Raw genomic sequence first — 15381 nt, forward strand, 5'->3', positions numbered from 1 at the left:
CTCCAGCCTGGGTGACAGAGAGGTTGCAGTAAGCCGAGATCATGCCACTGCACTCCAGCCTGGGCGACAGAGTGAGACTGTCTCAAAAAAAAAAAAAAAAAAAGAATATGTTGGTTTAAAGAAAGGCACTGTCTAAGACAGTTTCTCTGACCAGAAAAGTACACACTTATGAAGCAACCACAGAGTGTACGGCACTAGGCATCACCAACCTCTCTGAGGAAGGTAATCAGAACCCTTATAAAGGGATCCACTTTGCTACCTGGCATTATTGCTGGTGCAGGGAAGTATCATACCAATTTACTGAGAAGGTTTTGAATCACATCTGGGTGCACTGTCTCCTCTTTCTTCACCTTTTTCTAGCGCTATGGTTATTTTCCACAACACACAGGCCCTTTTTATCTGTAGCTGGGAAAAGGGTATTTGGACACCCTAAGGAAAGCGGGTGGTAGTGAGAACAGTGCACAGAAAGGTTCAGCAACACAATTTTTGGTGGTACAAACGGCTTGTTTTTGGATACGTAGATAGATTGGAGTACACACATTGACTAACCAATGCAGTAATTACAAAGAGGGGGTTTTGAAGTCATCTGGCTGAAAAGCTGCTGGAAAGGCCAAACATACCCACAGATACACTTTGAATCTAATTACTAGTACATTTGCTACACTGAAGAACAGAGGTATGGAAAGAACATCTTACCTTTGACCAAAAGAAAGAGAAAATAATTCAGATGGAGATGCTAAAGGGAAAAGGCAGTGAAATGCGAGTAATTTATAATTTGTTTACAAAGCTTCCCTAACTATGCTAGACAGCAATTACACCAATCAAGTCCTCTGAAGTGACTTCGCTGATGCACACCCAGGCAGGACAAAAAGCCAGCAGGGCTTAAAATCTGAGGGCTGGAGAGGAGAACAGCTTAAGATCCTCAACCCTGTGATGCTTGTGTGCCAAAAACTTGAAATAGAGAACTAAAGATTGCAGCCTTTACTTGTCCTCTACCCTGACAGGAGATTCAAAAGGCAGAGCAGATGAAAAAATGGAAAGAGAGGCTTGAGAAAAAGTATTATTCCACAGAAATTCAAGATGACTACCAGCCTGTCACTCAAGAAGAATTTCGAGAGTAAGCTTATGTTCTAACCAGAGTATTATGGGATATCATGACATGGGCATTAAGGACATGAGTTAAACACATTATTTTCCTGAACCTAAAACCTCATTCTATTGGGATGCCTTTATTTTCTATCCAATTTTAAAGTTGCATATGACTCCATTTGCTTAAAAGGTGAGAAGCTTTTGATTACATCCCCATATCTCTAAATAACAGAAACTGCCATTTATATTTGATTTGCATAGCAGATACTGTTCTCCACACAGCTTTAGAATATTAGATCTATTACTGGTCACAAGAAGCACGTTTTAGGAGCTTACAATACTACCTTCCCAAAGCATTTCAAACTAGTAACTTGCTGTCTACACATAAAAGTGTATTACTGACTCATTCTCTACTTCCTTGTAAATTTTCTAGACTCTTTTTATATGCTGTGGAGCTGGAGAAGGAATTACACTACATCAATTTGAAGCTAAATCAAGTGATGAGAAAGGTTTCAGCTCTCTAGTATTGAGACAAGTGGAGGTAAGAATCTGTGATGCAATCACTGAGCATTTCTTATTCATGTATTACTTCATAAACTTGTACACGTTTCAGGCACACTTTAAAAAGTACTAACCAATCTATCAAACTATCCTCAGGGTCAGAATTAAGTGCCTCTGACAGGGACTCACTGTACAATCCATGCATATTATGACAGGCCTCCAGTATACACACACTGGTACAAAGGATTTATAATGAGGTTTCTTATCAAATTCTAGAAAAGTGAAAGAAAAGTACAAGAAAATGCTTCTAGTTCATGGGGCAGGTCTCCAGTAGTTCAGTAAGTAGATAGAGACAGTTTTCTCCAAGTTACAGAGTAGAAAAACTATTGGTGCTATCAAGTGCATCATGTACATGTTATGAATTCCTTTGGCCACAGATGAATCAATAAAGGCTTAGGATTCTGGGAAACCATTATATAAGACCAAAGTAACCTCCCTCCATTCTTTAGAATTTGAAGTCTTCTGGAAAAAGCCAAAGTGTAGAACAAACTCCTCAGCCACCTACAGAAATTTCACTAACATCTTCAAACTGGAAACTTACCTAGACCATTTCTAAGGTGTAATGCATTTAAGGTTTCCCCAAAATAAAATGCAGAGCAGGGTAGGCGTATCAGTGTCATAAGAAGTTATGTTTGGAAAGTGTAAATGAGGTTGCTGTAACAGGCTTATTTGGAGGGTTGGAGAGTTGTGTGTGGCTGGCATTTTGGAAACTGGAGAGAAATTCTTCTAATTTTTCTAGGCTATGTAAGCCCCCCTACAATAGCCACATGTTCTCTCAGCCCAAGCAACATCATTTGACCTTAGCACTCAACTTCCACATTGGTGCTCAATAGTCCCTGAATTTTAAAACTCGAATATAAAGACATTTTTAGATTACTACTCACCTTCCTCAGGACAAGCTCTTCTCTTAAGAGACCGTACATCAAATGTTCTTAATGGGATAATTCATTGTAACAAGAAATGCTAACTGTTCTATCTGCGGCTTCTCCCTAGATTTGCACAAGGGAATGAATAACATGGCCCTTCCCTGCCTTACCATTTCCCAGAGTTGTAACCAGCCAAATAGTTTAGTGACCCTGTTGTTCCCTACCACAGCCCCCAGGTGGGATCATTTAAACAAAGCCTAAGGGTGACAGAACACTTGGGGACTTTTTTTTTAAGCCCAATGGAAAAACAAACATACATTTACAATGACTTAGAACTTTCGAGTTCTTTTATTACAAAAGTCTGTACAATGAAGTGCCAGACACAGCAATGCAATTATACTGGTGGACATATATATATCTATATATTATTTGTATATAGATATACAGTTTTTATTTGCACCAAAGTAAAACTATCACCAACTGCCTAATTCTACCAGCTACTGGTCAACTATGACACACAATACCGTCACAGAGCATAAGTGCTGCCATGCCACTTTTACATATTCTACTCACAGCCAAACATTAACATTGAATAACATCATGAAGCAGCTGTTAATTCTAAAATGAAACCAGTCAGGCCACTGACTTATAAAAATATGGTACTCATATAGATTTAGCATTATAAAGAAGGAATATATTATTTAAAACATTTAAATAGTGCATATGGACATTTTTGCATGTGGTATATAAAATAAAACATTCATATAAAATACACAGTGCACACAAAATTAGATGTTTGGATACACTCCTATCTGGAGACTGAAGGAAATTATCTGAAATGTACACTGCATAACGAATTCAAATAAAAATGATACATCTTTTGGCATTTTCAATTTCACTTTTCTAGGTATACATTATGAATAACCTAGTTGTATCAAAAGGAAACCACACAAAAAGGGCAGGATTTAGTGCTTTTCTTTATTCCCCAACTACACATTCACTACTAGGTTTTCCCTCACCCCCCACCCCCAAAAAAGGCATTGCACACACGGGTGAAATGTGAAGTACTAGAACTGCTATTTATTATCAAACTACTTCATGTGCTTACTATGTAATAGTGCCAGAAGTCTGAGGTTCATGCTTCCCTCACCTTATTAAAGGATGTTGCAAAATTCCATTTTTATATGGAACAAATTGTTTATATTAGCTAGTTAAGAAAACCATGCATGAGTCATTGCATGCAAAACATGGGTATAGTCAAAGTGAGACAGTCATCAATCCAAAAAAGCACCAGAAAAAAAAAGTTAATTGCATGCAAAACATGGCTATAGTCAAAGTGAGACAGTCATCAATCCAAAAAAGCACCAGGAAAAAAAAGTTAACACTTAGATTAAGCCTGATCCAAATCTGCTGTTGTACTGTTAGCACAAATGAAGTCACCATTCGGTGACCGGGAGAGTACCTGAAGAAAAGCCATGCAAAGCCAAAGAAAAAATATGCTAAGAGTTTATGACAAGGGGCATACCACTACACATCCTATAAACAGCTGCTTTAAACAGCATGTGATGATTGACCAAAGGGTGGTTCCTTAAGAGGGCGTTGTTGTTGTTGTTTTGGTATGGATTTTGCTCATTAAAACAGGTGGGGAAAAAAAAAGATAACCCCCTGAAGGTACATGTCAAAATGCAGTGGTATAGCCCTTGTTAAGAACAGATTTACCTTAGGCATAATGATTACTGATTTAGGCCCATTGATTGAACACACAAATCTGAGCACCATCAGAGTTCCTACATACTGACATGGCTATTTTCTCACATTATCTGGAGGTGGGTTGGGGAACAGCGCGGATCTGATCCAGACAAATCACACCATTGCCAGCGGATAAACAGTAACTCAGGAAACAGTAACTGAAGTCCCATAGGCAGCATGTGGTATGATTCAGTTCTGTGTGTGATGTGTGGTATGTGTTTTCAATATACTAAGCAAGGTCACTTTTTGGTCTACCAACTGTTATCTTCATCCAGGAGCTGTGTGACCACTGAATTGCAAAATTTTACTAACATACTACCTGTGAGAAGGTGTCACTTTGGGAATTAAACAGAAAGGTATTCCACAGTAGGACTTGAAATCTCAGTTTGATTTTGGTTTTCTAGGAAAACAGAGAACACAGTTGCGTATGTGCACTTTTATAAGTTTTTCTTTCAAATTTTCAGTCATTCTGTAAGAAAAAGGCAACAGAAGAATTCAGTGTGAAGATTTTCCTCCAATTTTCTTCAGTAATGAGAAACAAAAAGTTGGTAATAACAAAAAGTTTGCATTTCCAAAGTTCTTGAAGTTGAAAGAATAAAATTCTAGCCTTTTGCTAAAAGGATGTATTTGTAGTACAAAACAATGAAGGAAACCATGTTTGCTAAAAGTGGAGAGGACAGTCTGTGGTTTATATGGAACATCACTTACGCTCCCTTGAGAGGGCCTACTTACTCTCCCATCATTTGTTTTGTTTACTGGCACCACAACCAAGTACAAAATGAGATTCTCTGAGTGCCTGACAAAATGAATTTAAGTACCAGCCAAGTACCCATGATGACAGCTTCAAGGAATACAACTGACTTTATGATATGAATTTTCAAAGAACGTATTTTATATGGATTTTGAAGAATCTTGCTTGCTTATAAGAACTTCAAGAAGCCTAAGCTTGGCTTTAATTTTCTTGTACTCCCTGTACTCCTCAAGCACTGGAACACGATCCTCTTTCTGGGCATTCCTAGGGGAGAAAATAACATTTGTAATGTTCTAAAGATCATTTGGAAAAAAAGATCCAAAAATTGTCTTAATATGAGACATACTGTTACTAAATATAAGTTCAAATAAAAAGTTGTTCCGTTTAAAAAAAAAAAAAAGTTATTGGACTAATACCCTCATCTCCAAGGAACATTTCTAAAATTTTTGATGGACTTCTCTACTTATAGATTAAATGATGCTATACTTACAAATAATCAATTTAGATAACTGTAGGAAACCCAATATTTTAGTAGGACATCCAGCACTAGACTCTGCCAGGTCTGTGAATATCTATTAAGTGTTGGAGGCTACACTGAGTCATTTAATACATTTAGTTAACTGTGGCTCCAGTGAATTGAGATGTAAAAGTAAATTATCTTACCTGCAACAAGAACAATTTTCTAACTTTATAGTAATGACCCAATGCAATTCAGTTTAATCACTAGCTAAAGAATCAAACTATTCTAATTATAAGCAAAATTTTCTTCCAATAATACAATGAAATAGAAGACACTTAGAAAAATGCATTTCTGCACTTCAATTTTTTTTTTTTTTTTTGAGACGGAGTCTTGCTCTGTCACCCAGGCTGGAGTGCAGTGACGCCATCTCAGCTCACTGCAAGCTCCGCCTCCTGGGTTCACGCCATTCTCCTGCCTCAGCCTCTGGAGTAGCTGAGACTACAGGTGCCCGCCACCACGCCCAGCTAATTTTTTATTTTTCGGTAGAGATGGGGTTTCACTGTGTTAGCCAGGATGGTCTCAATCTCCTGACCTCGTGATCCGCCCGCCTCAGCCTCCCAAAGTGCTGGGATTACAGGCGTGAGCCACTGTGCCCAGCCCACTTCAGATTATTTTTAACCATATGTGCCAACCTATATAGGAGACTCACAAAGCAAAGGGAATTAGAGTACAGATATTTTAGAATTTGTAGTATTAGCTATCAGCTTGGTAAGATAACCCAGCTACTTAGAAAAATGTTTCTCAGGCCTGAGATAACTGAACCCAAACTTCTGGCCACCATCAGAACTGGAATGTATTTTTCTTAGTTTTAAAAGAGCCCTTCCAAGCCATTGTGCATTACCTAGTTAGATAAAGGCACGTGCCATACTGTATTATAGGAGCCACATGCCTGGCACACTGTTACACACCTTGGAAATGGGCAGCCTCAACACACAGTATGAACACAATGGTCTCAGTATAGGATAAAAAATCCAAACTAGTTGAGGATACCACTCCTGTCATGGGATGCTTTCTAAAATAAGAGGTATCTCATTTCACAACCACTCCCAAAAGGGTAAGGATGTAGAATTAAAGAATATAAAATCACTGCAGTACAACCAAGGCACCCTAGGACAATCTGAAAATAGTTAATCAGATTTGTTTACACTAGCTGTGACTATTCCTGGCCATTAAAAGCAGGGCCTCGGAGTATAAAGAATGTTTTAAAATTTTTCAGTGCTAGCATCCTATATGCACAATTTCTAACCCCACGTATTCCATTATTTCAACATATGGTCAACTTGTGAGTTACACAGGAGAAAGATGACTCAATTTTGTGATGCTCAACAAACCTTCCATTTTGTTGATAAAATGCTTCTTCAAATTCCCGCAACGTTTTGCGTAGTTTCTTTTTTTCAGCTCTGGCTTTCCAAAGTTGTTCCAGTAATTCAGGCCTAGAATTGAAATGGTAAGAAAATACTGAAGGGCACACTTGATTCATTATATTCTTAAGAGAGGTTCTATTTCTGGCTGCAAATTAAAAGCGGCTGGGGAACTCTTAGCTCTACCAATACCTAAGCTCCACTGCAAACCAATGAAATCAGAACAGCTGAAGGATTCAAGCATCAGTACTTTAAAATCTTCCCAGTGAAGTCAGGGCTCAGAACCAGTGACATATACCATATCATCCAAAGGTAAAGAAGTGGATATTGAACAAAAAGATCAACTCGCAACTAGTTCCTGTACTTTGTTATAAATCAACTGTAGGATTTTGTTTGTTTGCTTTTTTAGAGACAGTCTCACTCTGTCGCCCAGGCTCGAACACAGTGGTGCGACAGTGCCCTCAATATCCTCCAAACAGAGAATCAAGCGATCCTCTTGCCTCAGCCTCCCAAGTAGCTGGGACTACACATGCACGCCACCACCCCTGGCTAATTTTTAAAAATTTTTTATAGAGTCTGGGTCTATGTTGCCCAGGCTGGTCTTCTACTCCTGGCCTCAAGGGAATCCTCCTGCCTCAGCTTCAAAAAGTGCGGGGATTATAGGCATGAGCCACTGTGCCTGGCTAGATTTTTTTTTTTTTAATTTTTGAAACACAGTGATGTTTTATTTAAAAATGGGAATGACAATAAATATTTGTAAATCACACTTAAAAAGCATGCATCCTTTGATAAATCTTGATTTATCTCCTATTAATTCCTTAATGCTCATTTAACATCAAATTTCTTGGCATATACATTTTATCATAAAAATAGGCTAAAATCACAAATCAGCATACATACATAGAAGCTGCTCGAGAACTTGACAATCGGAGATCCAGAGCCAGTTTTTCTTGATTTTCTTCAACATCAGATTCAGAGTTTTCTAATGAAGACTGTACCTGTACTGCAGTTTTCAAGATATCACTTAACTCAGAGGACAGATTAACACCATCTTCTTCTTCTTCCTAAAAAGATATCCAAACAGAGAATTAAACATGTCTTGTCTTTGAACTTTTCCCTTAGGGAAGGGATTAGATAATTATTTCTTTAAAGGATTACCTTGATTTCTTCAAAAAAATGTGCAGTTTCTCCTTCTATGATTGGCTGTAACATCTGACCCCTTCTCTTGGTGGATGGAGATCCCTATAACAATCAATAATATAAATAGTTTTACATTTTAAGTATTCAAAGTGTCAAGTAAAGCTTCACTTCATTATGTTATGAATCTTCTGTTTAATTTTCAAAATCTTAAACATTTGCTTTAAATATTTTTAGGAACTGCTTAAATTTATTTTTGCTTATATTTTTATTTATGCAGAAGGAAGATAATAATTTATGCCTAGAAAAGTCTAAAAGAGCTCATACAACAGATATTTTAAAAATTCTAAATGGGCCGGGCGTGGTGGCTAATGCCTGTAATCCCAACACTTTGGGAGGCCAAGGCAGGCAGATCACAGGTAAGGAGATCGAGACCATCCTGGCTAACACAGTAAAAGCCCGCTTCTACTAAAAATACAAAAAAATTAGCCAGGCGTGGTGGCGGGCGCCTGTAGTCCCAGCTACTCAGGAGACTGAGGCAGGAGAATCACTTGAACCCCAGGAAGTGGAGGTTGCAGTGAGCAGAGATTGCGCCACCGCACTCCAGCCTGGGCAACAGAGCAAGACTCCGCCTCAAAAAAAAAAAAAAAAAAATCTAAATGATAAGAACACATATATAGTTTAATTGGAAGCACTTTTCTTTTTAAAAATAGGTGTCAACTTTTTTGGTTTGAGGACCATTCTATACTTTTTTAAAAACAACTTTATTAAGATATAATTATATATCATAAAATTCACCCTTTTAAAATGTATAATTTGGTGGTTTTCAGTATATTTACCAAGTTTTGCAACTATCTCCACTAATTTCAGAACATTTCATTACCTCAGAAGAAACTCTGTACCCATTAGCTGTCACTCATTTGCCTTCTCCCCCTAGCCCCTGGTAACCACTAATCTAAATTCTGTCTCTATGGTCTTGCCTATTCTAAATCTTTCATAAAGATGGGATCATATAATATGTGCCCCTTTGTGTCAGGCTTCTCTCATTCAGCTTGTTTCCAAGGTTCACTCATGTTGTGGCATCTATCATTATTTCATTGTTTTTTATGGCTGAAGAATATTTTGGGTGTATGGGTTACCACATCTTATTTACCCATTCATCTGCTGACATTCGACTCAGCAATCCCATCACTAGGTATATATATCCAAAAGAAAACAAATCATTCTACCAAAAACAACACATGCAGTCACATGGTTATTCATAGCACTATTCACAATAGCAAAGTCATGAAATCAGGTGCCCATCAACAGTGGATTGGATAAAGAAAATGTGGTACATATACACCATAAAATATTACACAGCCATAAAAAAGAACAAAATTGGCAGGGCACAGTGGCTCATGTCTGTAATCCCAGTACTTTGGGAGGCCGAGGGAGATGGATGACAAGGTCAGGAGTTCAAGACTAGCCTGGCCAAGATGGTGAAATCCTGTCTCTACTAAAAAATTAGCTAGGCGTGGTGGCGGGTGCCTGTAATCCCAGCTACTCGGGAGGCTGAGGTGGAGAACTGCTTGAACCTGGGAGGTGGAGGTTGCAGTGAGCCAAGATCGCACCACTGAACTCCAGCCTGGGTGACAGAGCGAGACTCTATCTCAAAAACAAAAACAAAAACAAAACAGACAAACAAAAAATCATGTCCTTTGGGATAACATGGATGCAGCTGGAGGCCATTATCCTAAGCGAAGTAACAAATGAACAGCAAACCAAATACTGAATGTGCTCATCTATAAGTGGGAGCTAAACATCAGGTACTCATGGACATAAAAAAAGGCAACAACACACAATGTGGACTACTGTGGGGAGGGAAGGGAAGGGGGCAAGGAGTGAAAAACTGTTGTGCACTATGCTCAGTACCTAGGTGACAGGATTATTTGTACCCTAAACCTCAGCATCAAGCAATACACTCAGGTAATAAAACTGCACATATACCCCTTGAATCTAAAATAAAAGTTAGAAAAAAAAAAAAAAAAAAAAGGTCACCAGGCAGTCATCACCTAAAGGAAGCCGCCATGCAAGTAGCTGTCTACATAAAAATAGCCTGAAAGCCACAGCAAACCAGAAGGTTCAGTGAATTAATTCATAGGAAATCATGTAGAATGGGATACATGCTGTTTTCTATTTGAACCCAAGACCAATCTATCTACAGTCATACTATCTAAAGGTTAATTTGAAGACAACGCTTAATCTGCATTTAAATACTACAGTTTTCATTTTTCTTTAAAAATGCACACAAATACCAATAAGCATTATTTTAAGTGACTTTTTCTCATTAAAAAGATTAACTTATTTTAAAAGTCAGCTTATATCATTATGCAAATAAAAGGACATCATCATGGCCACCACAAAACTGATGCATTTTCAAAGACATGAATTTAAATGGAAATAAACTAGACACTCTGACATGAATTTAAATGGAAATAAACTAGAAACTCTGCATGAGTTTCCCATTCTGCTTCTGTCACTTACAAAGTAGATTAGGCACATCCCTCACTGCCTAAGCCTCAGTTTCATCACCTCTGAAATGATGCTATCATATTCTACCTGTTGTGATTTTACTTGTCAGGATTTAATGACATAAACATACATAAAAATGCTTACAAAAGTGTCTGGGATATACTAGCAGACATTATTAGTTTCTTACTTTAAAATCAGTAATCTCACCTTACAAGGACAATTATTTCTGTCTTGACTGTGTATTTCTCCAATATACCACAATAATAATTTTTTGGGGGAAGAGTACATCTTGATAAAATGAACTAGAGAATTACTGCTTATTTTACTTACAAGGACAGGAGTGATGCTAGCTCTTGTAAGCATTTGTTTTACAAGCCTGTATCTATCATAGAGAGGTTTAACAATATGCCTTTCTTCCTTGGTCACCTGAAGCAAGAAAAAAAAGAAACTGTCTAGTCATCACAAATCTAAAATGTCCAAAACATTAAACAATGACTTATTCTCCCAATTTCAAATTTTATATTAAATACATAGGCAATCCCCCAATTGTAGGAAATAATACTCAAAAAACAGCCCTGAAGAACGCAGGCCACAGAAGTGATTCATGTTCTTTTTTAAGACATAAAATCAAATCTTTTTAGCAAGAGAGATATTACCGGCCTTCCATGTTGACTTTCATAGTAAAGAAGACTTTTCTGAAGAGAAGCTTTCTCTTCTACCAAATGATCTTTGGTCATTTTCTGGAATTAAACAAAAAAAAATAACAAAATACAAAAAAACCCAAAAACAAAAACAAAAACAAAAACTCCACTGGCATCATTAATATTCTCCTCGCTCCCACAATGTAAATAATTAGGTAGAAAGGGCAGACCATCAACAGTCTAGCCCAGGCTAATAAAGCCTTTGCTTGCAGATTTGCAGGCAAATTTTTCAGTCTCCTGTACAATTTGCTCTTGTAATAAGTAGGTACCAACCCCTTTGATGGCTTTACATTTTACCTGAATAGATTATGATTACTGGCTTGGGTAAATTACCTAATCTCTTTGTATTCAATATCCTCATCTGTAAAATGGGAATATTTCGTTCTACCTTAAAGGGCTCTAATGAGGAATAAATGAGTTCTAGTAAAGTATTTGCAACACTGCCTACCTGGCACAGAGTAAACATAAATAACTGCTTGCTATTTCATTTAATGTTGTTGGCATTTTATTGGCATTAAGTGAGCAGGCACGCACGCACATGCGCATACACACATAGGTTTTACAATACAATATTTATTCTAAACCATTAAGAAAATCTAGAAGCAGTATAGTGGAAAGATCCTGGAAATAGCTCAACAATGTCCATTTGTGACCTCACACTTCTCTATTACCTCAGTTTTCCTTCATCTGGGTTAGCACATTCTTTACACTGCAATACTCTTCTCACAGCTTTTATAGTCTAATTAGTAGAGTAAGCAATGCTTCCCAAATTTATTTGTCCACAAACAAGCTCCACAGACAAATAAATATGGTAAGCCTTGCATACTCTTACTAATTAAAACAAATTTGTCCCCTTCGTTCTACAGGATCAACTATTAACACCTGAACGTGCGTTCCACAGAATACCCTTTAACACTAGACCAAATAATCTCTCTACTTATTCCCAGGACTCATTAATACTACCCTGGTCTCTCATGAGAGTAAAATTGAAGATAAAAAAATTCACTGGATAACATCTTGCTATAACAAACATAACTTTAAAATTATATACATTCAGTAGAGGATAGCTGAGTGTAGTCTGTCAAACACTGATTTCAACTTCAAGCTTGAATCAGTCTTAAACCAGGGATAACACACTTGCATAAAGTTGTGGGGGGGTGGGGGAATATTTATTCTAACATAAAATTTTAAAAGGGCTTGATGCTGTGGTTCACACCTATAATCTCAGCAATTAAGGCCATGAGTTCAAGACCAGTCTGGGCAACATAGTGAGACACGATTTCTACCCAAAAAAAAAATTTTTTTTGAGACGAGGTCTTGCTGTGTTGCCCAGGCTTGAGTGCAGTGGTGCAATCCTGGCTCACTGCAACCTCCGTCTCCTGGGTTCAATCAATTCTTCTGCCTCAGTCTCTGGAGTAGCTGCATTACACGCATGTGCCACCACAATCAGCTAATTTTTTTTGTACTTTTAGTAGAGATGGGGTTTCGTCATGTTGGCCAGGCTGGTCTCGAACTCCTGACCTCAGGTGATCCACCCACCCCAGCCTCCCAAAGTGGTGGGATTACAGGCATGAGCCACTGTGCCCGGCCAAAAGAAATTTTTTTTTAAGCAAAAGAAATGTTAAGAGGGGAAGAGATAAGAATGACTAATTCAGCTCTACTCAAGGGAAAGAGAGACTCCAATATTTGGATCATGAGACAGGTATACTCTGTTGTCAAAGTAAGAGTTCTGCATCAGGACTATTACTTAGATAAAAGTTCACCTGAGACCATCTACTCTCTCCATTCTCCAAGCAAATCTCATCCAATATAAGAATAGGTTGCCAAGTGCTTTGATCAGGACTGCCCTAGGCACAGGCTTTACTAGGGAAGAATAATGGCTCTTCAAAAAAAAAAAAATTCATTTAATCCTCATAACCATATCAAGTTAGTATTAATGGACATAATCACGTCCATATACATTATAGGATTGTTGAAGGGGCTGAGTGGCATAATGCATAAAATATAACCACCCAATGTCTGGCATAAGCTAGGAGATCAATACATATAGCTATTAAGACACAAGGACAGGATTCAAGTTGAGGTCTGTAGGTCTGTTTCATTTTTTTTTTTTGTTTTTGAGATAGGGTCTCACTCTGTCACCCAGGCTGGAGGTACAGCTCACTGCAGTCCTGATCTCCGGGGTTCCATCGATCCTCCCACCTCAGCCTTCCAAGTAACTGGAACTACAGGTGCATACCACCACATCCAGCTAATTTTTAAATTTTATTTGCAGAGACAGGGTCTCACTTTGTTGCTGAGGCAGGTCTCAAACTCCTGGGCTCAGGCAATTCTCCTGCCTGGACCTCCGAAATTGCTGGAATTAGAGGCATGAGCTACCTGTTTTGTGCTCTTTATACACTCATCTTGCCAACTGCCTCGAACATAAATGAACTCATCAGCATTCTAGTTTTTTCAGTTTTATTATGATTCAATTCCTGAAGTATTTGGCACTTCTGTTATGCTGATTAAAGCATGTTTCTGAATCTGCAAAGATGGGGAGCAGATTCAGGAAAATCAGACTACCTAGACATCTCTATCCTGCTATAGTAATTATTTTGTTTCAGGAATTCTAAAGGCTAATCTGGGCAAAAATCATAGCTCAAGATTACCTTGATATCTTCTGGAAGACACCTCTCAATACGTTTTTCTTTCAGTCTTTTAAGAATAAGTTCAAGGGTTGCTTCTTTAGATGGTTTCTTCTCCTTCTGAATGACCTTCGGTTCATCTTCATTCTCCTCATCTTCATGGTCTAGAGAAGAACCAAAGCTTTTTGGAAGAGTGTTACTACGTGGACGTGTCTGAGGTACAAATTCTCCATCAGAATTTTTGTGTTTTGCATCTACATGTCAGAAATAAGGAGAGATCAATAATAATTGGTTTTAGCTTTGACCAGGTCAAAGAATAAGTAAGATATACAACAAGAAAGTACACATTAAAGCACACAGACTTAGATATTTCAAAGCCAAATAAAACATTTAAGAAGCAAAAAACAGCAAGATAGCTATTCTAGGCTGGGCGTGGTGGCTCACACCTGTAATCCCAGAACTTTGAGAGGCTGAGGCAGAAGGAGTGCTTGAGCCCAGGAGTTTGAGACTAGCCTGGACAACTGAGTGAGACCCCATCTCTACAAAAAATTTTTTAAATTAGCTGAGGCCGGGCATGGTGGCTCACACCTGTATCCCAGCACTTTGGGATGCCGAGGTGGGCGGATCACTTGAGGTCAGGAGCTCGAGACCAGCTCGGTCCACATGGCAAAACCCCGTCTCTAACAAAAATACAAAAGTTAGCCAGGTGTGGTAGCACATGCCTGTACATGGTAGCACACATCTGTAATCTCAAATACTCATGAGGCTGAGGCAGGAGAATCACTTGAACACGGGAGGCGGAGGTTGCAGTAAGCCAATGTCACGCCAATGTACTCCAGCCTGGGTGAGAGAGTGAGACCCTGTCTCACAAAAAAAAAAAAAAAAAAAAAAAGCTGAGCACGGTGGCACATGCCTATAAGTCCTAGTTACTTGGGAGGCTGGAGTGGGAAGACCACATTGAGCCTGGGAGGCTCACGCTACAGTAAATTGAGACTGTACCACTGCAATGCAGCCTGGGCAAGAGAGTCAGACCTTGTCTTAAAAAAACACAAAAACATAACAAGAGAGAACAAGCTATTAATTTTATATCCATAGACAGCCTACTATTGAATAAAATGCTCTGATGGGCATAGGAGATACAGAAGAAAACAAAACAGACATGGTTCCTGTTCTTGTGGAGCATAAATTCAGGGAAGGAAAAACAATAACCAAATACTCAGATTAGTAAAATAACTTTAAAGAATGCTATGATCTATAAATAAAACAGGATGGAGTTGCAGTGCTAAAAGCAGTATAATTTGTGGAGGAACAACTACATTGGATGGGACTGACAAAGAAGACCTCTCTGAATAGTATCATCCTGGTAGAATACGGAATAAGGAGCTCGTCTAGCATAAAGGATTTACTGGAAGGGCATCTGTCCCTAGTGAGGCAATAGCCAGTGTGAAGGTCCTAAAGCTTGGCAAGTTTGAGGAACAGAAAAGAGATGAAAGTGATAAAATCGG

At 38.4% G+C, this 15381-nt stretch overlaps 2 protein-coding genes across 19 annotated transcripts in view; one reads left to right on the forward strand and one right to left on the reverse strand.

Annotated features, from left to right (window-relative positions):
* PKD2L2 (polycystin 2 like 2, transient receptor potential cation channel) overlaps positions 1-5401 on the forward strand; it is a 46092-nt gene extending 40691 nt beyond the window's left edge. For 6 of the 7 annotated variants that reach the window (XM_009209166.4, XM_017959914.3, XM_009209173.4 and 3 more), the window contains 3 exons: positions 1005-1117; positions 1523-1630; positions 4730-4816. In XM_009209166.4, the coding sequence (XP_009207430.1) occupies positions 1005-1117; positions 1523-1613 (204 nt within the window). In that variant the 3' untranslated portion in view covers positions 1614-1630; positions 4730-4816. Of the gene's footprint in view, positions 1-1004; positions 1118-1522; positions 1631-4729 lie in introns of all 7 variants that reach the window. The other variant, XM_003900149.5, reaches the window with a different exon arrangement.
* FAM13B (family with sequence similarity 13 member B) overlaps positions 2846-15381 on the reverse strand; it is a 110268-nt gene continuing 97732 nt past the window's right edge. For 7 of the 12 annotated variants that reach the window (XM_017959908.3, XM_017959907.3, XM_017959913.2 and 4 more), the window contains 7 exons: positions 13901-14130; positions 11205-11288; positions 10879-10974; positions 8056-8139; positions 7798-7961; positions 6868-6969; positions 2846-5280 (listed from right to left, as the gene is read on the reverse strand). In XM_017959908.3, the coding sequence (XP_017815397.1) occupies positions 5157-5280; positions 6868-6969; positions 7798-7961; positions 8056-8139; positions 10879-10974; positions 11205-11288; positions 13901-14130 (884 nt within the window). In that variant the 3' untranslated portion in view covers positions 2846-5156. The remainder of the gene's footprint in view (positions 5281-6867; positions 6970-7797; positions 7962-8055; positions 8140-10878; positions 10975-11204; positions 11289-13900; positions 14131-15381) is intronic. The other 5 variants (XM_009209165.2, XM_003900148.3, XM_017959911.2 and 2 more) reach the window with 2 other exon arrangements.

The sequence above is a fragment of the Papio anubis genome, chromosome 5, assembly GCF_008728515.1.
Source record: "Papio anubis isolate 15944 chromosome 5, Panubis1.0, whole genome shotgun sequence".
NCBI classification, from domain to species: Eukaryota; Metazoa; Chordata; class Mammalia; order Primates; family Cercopithecidae; genus Papio; species Papio anubis.